We start from the raw sequence: 10,865 nt of genomic DNA on the forward strand, positions 1-10,865 counted from the left end.
AGTAAAAATATATTTATTTTTTAAAAAAGAACCAAAATTAGATTCAATATTTATAATTGAAACAAACAAAAAAACTAAGAAACATGAGAGAAATATAGTTAAAACACAGTAATAGAAAAATATGATAAAAACTTGAAGGGTCAAAACATAATTTGTATATTTTGAGGGGTCAAAAGATAAATTTTGTAATTTTCAGAGGATCGAAACAAAAATCTATAATTTTTAGGGGGTCAGAACAGAAGAAATACAAAAAAATTTGAAAACTTATAAGGCTATAATACAAAATTCAGAATTTTAGGAGGGTCAGCTGACCCCCTTTACGTGTGATTGGGTCCGCCATACATCGAGCTTAATCTCCGCTCTTATTAAGAAATAAAAGAGACAAGTCCGTTTTAACAAACTCTAACACGTGAGAAAAGATACACCTACATCTCTTAATTACTTACCTACCCTTAGCCTTAACAAAGCAAATTCTAACCAAGCGGTGGTAGTATAGACTGTATAGTGCATTCTATTTGAGGAGGAGTTGCCTTAAGATCAATTTCTCTCAAGCACGAAATTTACAAAATCACTCTATTTGTCCAGCCGAAATGGTGTCACGCTTTATGCTTATTTAAAACCCCCGTAAAAGTCCGGATCATATCTAGTTATCATATAATATATATATATATATATATATATATATATATTCTTAACCGGCTACTTAACCACGAAATTGAGTTTGGTTTAGAACTAGAATTATCTGGACCGGTTTAAGCTTGAACTCAACTCAACTAAAGCTCTGTCATATCGTTTTTTTTTTTCTTTGCACAGGGAAGAGATTTTTGTATCCACACAGAAAAAAATTCTTCTTGAATGAATGACGAAAAGTCAGACAGTTCCATGAATAAATCCAAGAAGAACAAATTTGGACAATCACACATGTTCCAATGGTGCCAATTGTGCCATGCAGAACCAAATTACCTGACGAGCCCGTTGTTTCATCTTTATCTTCTTGTATATTATTACATTCTGGCTCTAATTTTTTATATGAACATAAGTTATTTTGGTCGGTTACATAATTCGTCCCGAAACGGACATGTTTAGTAAAATGAGTCTCTTTTGTTGGGCCTACAGATGACAATGACTAAGCTGAAAACGACATTCTCCGACAGTTTTGAAGGTCCAGTGAGAGCCATTGGATTCTAAAATTTATCGGACGGACGAAAATTTTGTTGCTTAGAGGATTTTGTGTGTCGTCAAGTCAATAAAATAAAGTTAATGCAGTTTAATCGTTCTTTGTAAATAGTAGAAATAACCGTTGTAGAACCTACTTATTTATACTTCAAAGTAAGAATAGATAGTATCATTTTGTTTGTGATGATTTGTTATATTGAATGAATGAATGTAGAAACGTTACCTTCTCATTACAAAATAATTGTAAGGTCCTATTAGAAATGGCATTCACGATATCTTCTAACCAAATGACAATATAAAGGACCAGAGTATTATTCCAATGTTTTTTGTTAGTTTTTTTTTTTTGTATCATCTTGAGTTCAAATTCGAATATGGCATATTGTTAGTTCAATAAAAATACTTCTTTGTTCAGTTTTACTTTTGTGTGAGTATGAGGGTACATGTTGAGGACATCTTATGTTCGTGGATTCAAAATAGCTTCGAGAGAACCATTCGGTTTTGGGAAAGTAACTGCAACATTAGTTAATGCTTAAATCATAACGAAAACAGTATATAACTAGCACAAGAAACAAAGACAAGAAAATGAAGATGTGATCTTAAAGGAGAGTACTAAAGCAAAAAAATGCCGGTAACGGACAAAAGGAGGTTGGAGTTTTGGAAAAAAAAAATGTTTAAGAAAAGATAATTTGATATTGAAAACATTATGACAAAGAGTTAAGATCACTTCTTTTTTTTTTTTTCAATTTGCAAAGTGAAAGAGGTTTGATATGACTACATGACCAGGGATACACAAGTTTATCATATCCAGAAACGGGTGAACCGTTGGCCACTTGGTTAATAAGTCATTCCCGCCGAATATGTTGGTGATGGAAAATATGAGTTGGCCAATCTGCCTCATTTTTAATGCAAATCATGTTCGGGATGTCTGAATTAATAGTTTTTTTTTTTTTGAATATTGCATTTACATTCAATTTTCTCATTGATAGTTAATGTGTCAAGAAAACTAGTTTAGTGTAAAAGGTTTTCTTATTTATTTCATTGTACGGTACAGCCTATTTATACATTCTTCACATATGTTTAACGTAAGTACTTTACATAAATTACATCATAAGACTTAAAGAATAAGATATTTACACTCCAAGGATCCTCTTCTCTCAATATAATGTGACCTTCACCACTTTTAGGAAGGGTTGCTTCTGGTATCATTCCCATCAATGTTTTGTTACTTAACGTGGGAGAAAACTCGGTTTATTCAACTCCATAGATACCTAGTTATGGCCGACTTTGTATGTTCACACGAAGCACACCTAAAAGTGTGATATCTAAATTGACTATTTTACGGTCACTTGTAATAACAGCTGCCTATATCTATGAGTCTGACTGTCATAATTAGCGCATGTAATGTCCAACTGGTGAAAGGACTAAAAGAGTTGAAATCATAAGTTACGTACTTGTCCCTATGTTGTTTGGAAAATAAGTGATATGCCTTGCTTAGTAGCTTTAGAGAGGAACCACATATTCTACTAATTTGATTCGACTGGCGATGATCTTTCTGTATGGATTTATTGGAAAATTTAGAGAAGCCGAGAGAGGTTTCATTTCATTTTCATCAGGTCCACACCGAACAACGTTATCGAAAAAGATAAGGAAGATACAAATACAAGTGATCGGCCCATATCGTCGTCGTTGCTTTTGACATCTTTATATGTATATTTTTCGCATTTTATCTATTTGACATTATGAAGAAAAAAAAACCTATTGACTATAAAACAGAACAAAATTTCATTTACAAGTCTCTGACTGTGACTATTAGTGCCAATCATAACCAAAATAAAGTGTATATTTCAAATTATGATAAACATGGTAGTTGAAAAAAATAATCACTAGAATATAATACTAGTAACTTACATTATCATCATTTTAGAACTTAGAAGTCGTAAAAATATAATATAATGATGTACACAACTTGTTGGTCTACAAAGTCGTTCTACAAATGGCCAAGGCTATTTATTTAATTGTTGTAAGTCATAAAATAGACATACGTAGTTTGTTGACTTTTTAAAAGCCACCTTTTTAGAATTAATCTATCGAGTAATGAACAAACCAAAATCTGATTAAATGTTAAATCAGCTTTCTGATATGATATAAACTCTTATCTTTAGAATTCAGTGGGAAATAAACAAAACTTATGTTTAGAAAGAATGATCAAATACCAATTTACTACGTTTTCTAAGTCTAATGGTCATTCCACTATAAATTAAACAATTGTTAAAAGACGGCTAAAACATTTGTGAAGAGTTATGTTATGTTATGTTAACCCCAATGCCAAGTCACGATATGTTTTGTCCATTATTTTTACATGAAATTATAAGCTTTTCTTTATATTTTTCTATTTTGTTAATGAAAGTATTGAATAATGATCTTAAACTCAAAATTAAAAAAGTAATTCGTACCTAACAACATTACAAAATAATTGATATATGCACATCCGTGAAATACGTTTTTCTATTCGTCAAAGAGTTTTCACTAATTAAAGTACCATATCTATACATTAATCACATAAAAACAAAAGAATCAATCTATAATTCTCAAGTAAAGTCAGCGTAATTTGTTTTTTGGTTTGGGTCAAAAGATATAAAAAATGTAATTATGATGCCAACTTCACGCCGTAACAGCTTAGTCATCGTTTTGCTTAAAACGTACACAAAGTCACAAACTCCTGAGACATGGGCTCGTGGCTTTGTCGAATTCTATTTATTTTAATATAATTTACCTCTTTACCCTCTTTTCCTCATTATATTACACAATCTACCACTAGTAACTAGTAGTCCTCGTTGGCGTCGTAGTTCCAATTCATAAACATTGGGGCAAAACGTGAAAGACACGTAAATTATAGGGGTTAGAAAACAATTTTTTCCCTAAAACAAAAGGAGCAAAGGATGACACAAAGGAGAGAGAAGAAAAAAAGAAAGAAAAGAGAATGTAGCTTTTAAGAAAGAAGGAAACATCATCAGAAGCTTCTCTCTCTCAGATTGACAGAACACAGAGAGAATAAGATTCGAAGCTCCTCTTTGGTCGGTTTAAAGAAAAAGAGATGTTGTGTAGAATGGTGGTGGTGCCTGGCCGGAAGAAGAAACCTGGTTCTGTTCCGGTTTATCTGAATGTATACGATCTTACACCTATCAATGGCTATGCTTATTGGTTAGGACTTGGGATCTATCACTCTGGTGTTGAAGGTATCTCTCTTAATATTTCTCAAAGTTTGAACTTTTTCTTGGAAATTATTGGTGGGTTTTGGTTAAAGATTACAACTTTCGAATTGGGTCTTGAAAAATCTCTTATTTGATTCTGTTTGAGCTTGTTTGGTTTTAAAGTATGAGACTTTTTTTTTAGTTTGGTTATTGTTTGTTTGTAGATATTGAAATAGACAAGTTTCATTTTTCGATAGATTCCAAAACTGGAAACTCTTGTTTGACTAAATTTGGATCAGCTTCTATGATGAGAGACTATGACTTACCAGAACCGGGTTGTATATGAGTTTTTAATGTGTAATTGTTGTGTTACTATCTTATTAGGCATGTCTGTCCAAAAATGAGTGATGTTTTAATATTGAGATCTAAGTTGTATAGTTTTTGTTTGCTTCCTAAAATAAATAAAACAGAGTTGTTGGATTGATGATATATTTGTGTGTTTATCAATTGTTTGGTTTTAGTTCATGGGGTTGAATACGGTTTTGGTGCTCACGACCATTCGACAACGGGGATATTCGAGGTGGAACCGAAGCAATGTCCGGGTTTTACATTCAGGAAGTCTATTTTGATTGGAAGAACTGATTTGGATCCTGAGAAAGTTCGTGCGTTTATGGAGAAACTTGCTGAAGAATATAGTGGAAACACTTACCATTTGATTACAAAGAACTGTAATCACTTCTGCAATGACGTTTGTGTTCAGTTGACCCGAAGATCGATCCCTAGTTGGGTTAACCGTCTTGCTCGCTTTGGTAAGAAGCTACAAAACAGAACACTGACTTTTTACTCTGTTTTATGTATAAGCTCTTAATGTTAGGTTTGTTTTTTTTGTCCTTTAGGTTTGTTTTGCAACTGTGTTTTGCCGGCGGAGCTGAATGAGACTAAGGTGAGGCAGGTGAGATCAAAGGAAGAGAAGATTCCGGAAGCAGAAAATAAGAAACTTCGAAGCAGGTCAAGTAGATTTCCACCTGGCCCTTCGCTTTCTTCGCCGGGCTCTTTAAACCGAAGCAGAAGAGGGGAAAGGAGGAGACAATGTTTTCCTCCATCGCCAACTGTGAGTGCTTAGCTCTAGTCTTAGTAAAACTTTATACCCGACCTTTTTGTTTCTGTCATTTGATTCGGTAGTAATGGTTCCAAGAAGTTGTGGTTACGCTACAAGATATTAGATTTAACAAACATTTTCTTGATATGGTAATGGTATAAGATCTTAACATTATTTATGATATGGAAATGGTAAAAGAACTTCACATTATTTAGTTTGAACTATGAAATGATAAAGTGAAGTCATGTCCATTGGGTAAGGACGGGGATAAGCTGAAGCGGAGTTTTCTTAGGACTCACAAGTCCATTTGATTCTTCAAGATCGATGTCTTGTACCTCCATTCCTTCTGGAAGCTTCCAACCGAAACGATAAAGAAGATTGATAAGAGTCAAATGTACCAAAGCCATACCCATTCCTATACCAGGGCATATTCTTCTTCCGCTACCAAATGGCAACATCTCAAAGTTTAGACCTTTATAGTCAATCTCGCTATCCATAAATCTCTCCGGGATGAAAGCTTATGTATCTTTCCAAATGTATGGATTCCTATGAACAGCCCATATGTTTACATAGATCCATGTTTTCTTTGGAATATCATAACCTCCAATCTTTAGATCTTTTGAAGCCTCTCTTAGAATTAGTAGTGGCACAAGTGGGTTTATCCTTAATGTTTCCTTGATCACCATTTTCAAATACTCGAGTCGTTCTATATCTTCTTCCATGATATTGTCTTTGTTTTTAATCACTTCTCTAACTTCAGCTTGCGTTTTCTTAAGAACTCTTGGGTTTGTAAACAAATGTGCCATCACCCATGTCACAGTGTGGCCAGAAGTGTCTATTCCAGCAATAAGAAGGTTCTGCAATAATCAAAGACACATGATTTAATTATCATGCAACATGTGAAGGAAAAAAAAATTATTGAAAGAGAGGTTAAAATAACTTACCAACAAAATTCCTTTGGTGTGGTTTCGAGTAAGTTGATATTCTCCAAGTCCAGTCTCTCCTTGTTTCATCTTGAGGAGCAACTCAATGATATCATCTCTATTATTAGGATATTCTAGGTGATGCTGTATAGATTGATCAAAAAATGAATCCATTGCCTTAAAAACCTTCTCACATTTGCTGCGTAACCCTGTGATCCTATCAATGATTTTACCAACAACTGGGAAGTAATCCGCTGCTGCAAAGCTCCCTAGCACCTCCATGGTTCCTTGAATGACTTCCTCATAAGCATTTGCAAGTTTGCTTCCTTTTAGACATATCCCAAAACCAATTTTACAAATCACACTCCCTGAGAGTTTCACTAACTTCCGATTCAAGTTAACCGGTTTCTCCAATGAAGCAGATTGTTTAATGAATTGGACAAAAGAGGCAACTTCTTCTTGTCTTATGTGTTGAAATGATTTTACCCTTTTCGCAGTGTAGAGTTCAACGGCCGTCATCTTTCGTACTTCCCTCCAGCATTTGCTATATGGAGAAAATGCAAGATCTTTTAGATTGTATGAAATTCTTGCAGCATAAGTCAGATAAGGCCGCGAACAACAATCTGCGTCAAATGTTTTTAAAACATCCTTCACCATCTCTGGAATTGACGCCACAACAACAAACACATTTCCAAACTTTAGGGACATTAGCGATCCATATTTTTCAGATAATTTGAACATCGAACGTTGAGGGTTCGATCCCAATTGGTGCAAGTTACCAATTATAGGAAGTCTAGGTGGTCCAGGAGGCAGATCTTTCTTTGCCTTTTTCGTATTAGAATATAAGAAAGAGAAGAGAGAGAGAGAGAGGCCGGTGAGGCCGAGCTGTGAAAGAAGAAGAGAAGCGGCCAGTAAGGCCGTGAGCACAATGAGAGCGGCTGGTAAGGCCGCGAACACAATGAGAGTGGCCGGTAAGGCCGTGTGGGCCGTGTGAAGAATGAGAGAGGTCAGCAAGGCCTAGTGGTGGGCATTCGGGTATCGGTTCGGGTTCGGTTCGGGTAATTCGGGTTTCGGGTAATTCGGATTTATAATTTCTATAATCATATAGGTATTATGGAAATTTCGGTTCGGGTTCGGTTCGGATTTTTTCGGGTTCAGGTCGGTTCGATTTTATTCGAATACCGAAATATTTATGATATTTTTTGGGTTCGGTTCGATATAAGTATTTTTACCCATTTAGAACCAAAATACCCATATATAACTAAAATACCCTATATATAAATTGAATAACTATATCAAATTTCATGAAGTTATAACTAAAAAATCATACCAAAATAACTAAACCAATTCTATATACAGTCTACAGAATCAAATCTTCCGCATATATAGCCATATAGATAATAGAGAGTGGAGACGAACTGATAAATACGATTATTTTTCTTCAATGCAATCTCAACTGATAAACACAGATTACATATTTGAATTGATAAACAACATAGATTCGGATATATATGGATACTAATTGGGTATCGGTTCGGATCGGGTAATACCCGATACCCAAAAGTATTTACAATTAAGATCCAACTAATACTTTGGGGAAGATCCATACCCGATCCGAACCGGAGTTTTTCGGTTCGATTCCAATACGGATATTTCGGGTCGGGTATTTTGCCCAGGCCTAGCAAGGCCATAAGTGCAATGTGAGAAGAGTTGTGAAGCAAAAGCCTTATAAGAAGAAGAGGCCCAAGAAGAAGTCTCACAAAGGAAAGAAGGGAAGGAAGAAAGCATGTGAGACCTTGGTTGGTGAAGCATAGCGAGACAACCAAGGAAGGAGCTGTCCCTTTCACTATGCAACAACTTGTGCCCCAACGGCTATATGTCCCTTTCACCTCTCTCTTATGTCTAAACGGTCATATGCACTTTCATATCCTATATTAAGATGTGTAATCTCTCTTCTATGTAATCTATCACAATACAACACATTCTATTCAATACAAAGAGAATCCGATCTCCTCTCTACACAAGTGTTTATGTTCTTAGTTGCAATGTAGAGAGCTTAGGGATATCGGTTAGAGGCTGCCCTTAAGGCAGCCTATTCTCTTCCCAAATCTCACCTAAACTCTTCTTATTTACTCTTTCATATAGCCTAGATTACTGATTCTTAATCCTCTTCTCCTAAGTACACAAACTCTAAGTGTTGTGTTACTAGAACAAGGATAAGTCTCAAACTAGTGCTTCTCCTTCATAGATCCGCTTACTCTCTAGTATTTGGGTTCTATCTAGCTATTCTATGGGGAGTTCATCACAAGTTGATGACCTCTTCTTCCCCTTGAGATCGAGTTAGTTTGTTGTGGGTATAAGGAGATTCAATCATTGGGAGTTGTCTCTCCTTTGTCAAGAGCTTTCTCTATTGAAATCCCAACATGGTATCAGAGCCAAGTTATGTTCTTGGTGCTTTAAACTCGATCTCAAAGTCAGTTCTCTTAGGAGTTAGTTCGTTTAGCTTCTTTAAAGCTTTTTTTTTGCTTTTGTTGATAAATCGATTCTCTTTCATCTCAATGTTGAGAAAGCTTGGTTTCTGGTCTTGTTGGCATGACCAAATCCGAGCTTGAGGAAGAGAGAGATCTTGTTTTTTCGCATCCCCAGTCCGCTTGGTCAACTAGATTAAAGCTGTTCAAGGATGCATTCTTTTAACCGATGGACAAAAGGGTGTTCCAAAGGTTGCTTTAGCTTTTATTTGATTTTTGAACACGGAAAGCATCTTCTATATGTTATTTCGTGGTTCTTGAAGGCCTTAAGCTCTTGGAGAACACTAGGTTTAGGCGATTCTACCAAGAGCAATGTCTTTAACCGTTGGATAAACTGATTGTCCATATGGTCCATGTATTTCAGCCATTAAAGCACCGAATTCTCAATGTTTATTTGGATGCTCTTGGCTGTTAAAGCTTCCGCAAAACTCAAGAAAACAGAGCAAAACTCTGTCCATTTGAACTCTTGAAAAAATTCTCTATTCTATATTCTCCATTCTACCTTATACTCTTCATTCTCTTTGGTTACTTATTCTTTAAATTCTCTTTTATTTTCAGTAATATTCTCTATTCTCTAATCTCTCACCATCTCTTGTTTAGAATCTGTCTTCATCTCAAACAGGTTCATATTTAAAGATGGTGAAGTTGTTGGCGCATTACAATGCTTGGAAGTTAGAACCGATGGCCATCGAGTTGGTGGAAGGCGATGAATCAGCTCCAAAGCATGTGTGGTAGCGTAAACAATTAGGAGCTGGATACAAATGGAGACACTAAGAGCTTACGGGGGAGCTAGAACCATTCGCAACCAGAAAAGATGTCCTCTTAGGCGAATCTAACCAAGTCAAAACTCAAGGCAACACCAAGAGGGAGTCCGGCCGGCGAACTCAAGAAGTTGTTCAAGAGGGATGGTGAAACAACCCTTCCCGTTTTTTTTTTAATAAATAAATAATAAATAATAATATAATTAAATAATTACAACTAGTGGTCCCATACCCAATAGCCACCTAACCACATTCACAATCCAACAGCGGAACCACATAACAATAAATAACCAATAAAACAATATCCAATAACCAAATAAGTAATATCCAGCATTAATCCCAAACAGCATAAATCAAACAACCAGCAATCCTAACAATGCTCTAAGACTCAATTCTAGCAACCTAACAATGCCAGATAACCATACAATCAAGTCCCTAGAACATCCTCCTCTTCATTGCCTTTGATTCCACGATCACACTTTGCCTTTACCTGCACCACAAACACAAATTGAGATGCATGAGTATTTGATAAACACTCAGTGAGGCAATCCTCCCATCTACTGGGCTATACACACAAGCAATAAGATCTCTACATGCCACAAACAACAATCAATAAAACAAACCAGGCAATATACATAGCATGCAACGTCCATCGTAACTGAACAAGGGGTGTTGACCGACACCAGATGGTGTCGATCGACACTGACTATCTGGTGTCGACCGACACCCTGCCCGACACTCCCGAAAACCCTAGTTTGCGTCGACCGACACCTCCACATGGCATCGTTCGACACTCGCTAAAGTCCCGAGCCGTCCTCGCGTTGGTGTCGACCGACACCCCAACTGGTGTCGACCGACACCGATGCCGAGCAGCGATTTCCCTCGATCAGAAACTCCGAATCTCGCCTCCAATCTTCTCCAATCCGCTCCTTGCACTCCCAGAAGCCAAACCCAGCCCAGACAGCAACGAAATATCATAGAGAACTCAAAGAAACAACCACATAAGCACCAAATCACATAGAATCTAGAGATCTTAGCTTAGATAAGCCATGGTCATGCACTCACCTCTTTGCAGGAAGATTCTGACCAACAAGAACGAATTTCCTCAGTCCTAGCAAGCTTCTAGCACCTTCCCAGCCTTGGATCTCCCAAGAACAGCAAGGAATCTCTCAATCTCTTCCCAATAG

General features: G+C 36.3%; 1 protein-coding gene and 1 pseudogene across 1 annotated transcript; one reads left to right on the plus strand and one right to left on the minus strand.

The window, feature by feature from the left end:
- LOC104770990 (deSI-like protein At4g17486) lies at positions 4,132-5,649 on the plus strand. The gene is made up of 3 exons (XM_010495463.2): positions 4,132-4,412; positions 4,889-5,176; positions 5,264-5,649. Exons 1-3 carry the CDS (start codon positions 4,271-4,273, stop codon positions 5,488-5,490), a joined length of 657 nt encoding a protein of 218 aa, XP_010493765.1. The 5' UTR covers positions 4,132-4,270; the 3' UTR covers positions 5,491-5,649.
- LOC104772578 lies at positions 5,684-8,080 on the minus strand (annotated as a pseudogene).

The sequence above is a fragment of the Camelina sativa genome, chromosome 20, assembly GCF_000633955.1.
Source record: "Camelina sativa cultivar DH55 chromosome 20, Cs, whole genome shotgun sequence".
Classification (NCBI taxonomy): Eukaryota; Viridiplantae; Streptophyta; class Magnoliopsida; order Brassicales; family Brassicaceae; genus Camelina; species Camelina sativa.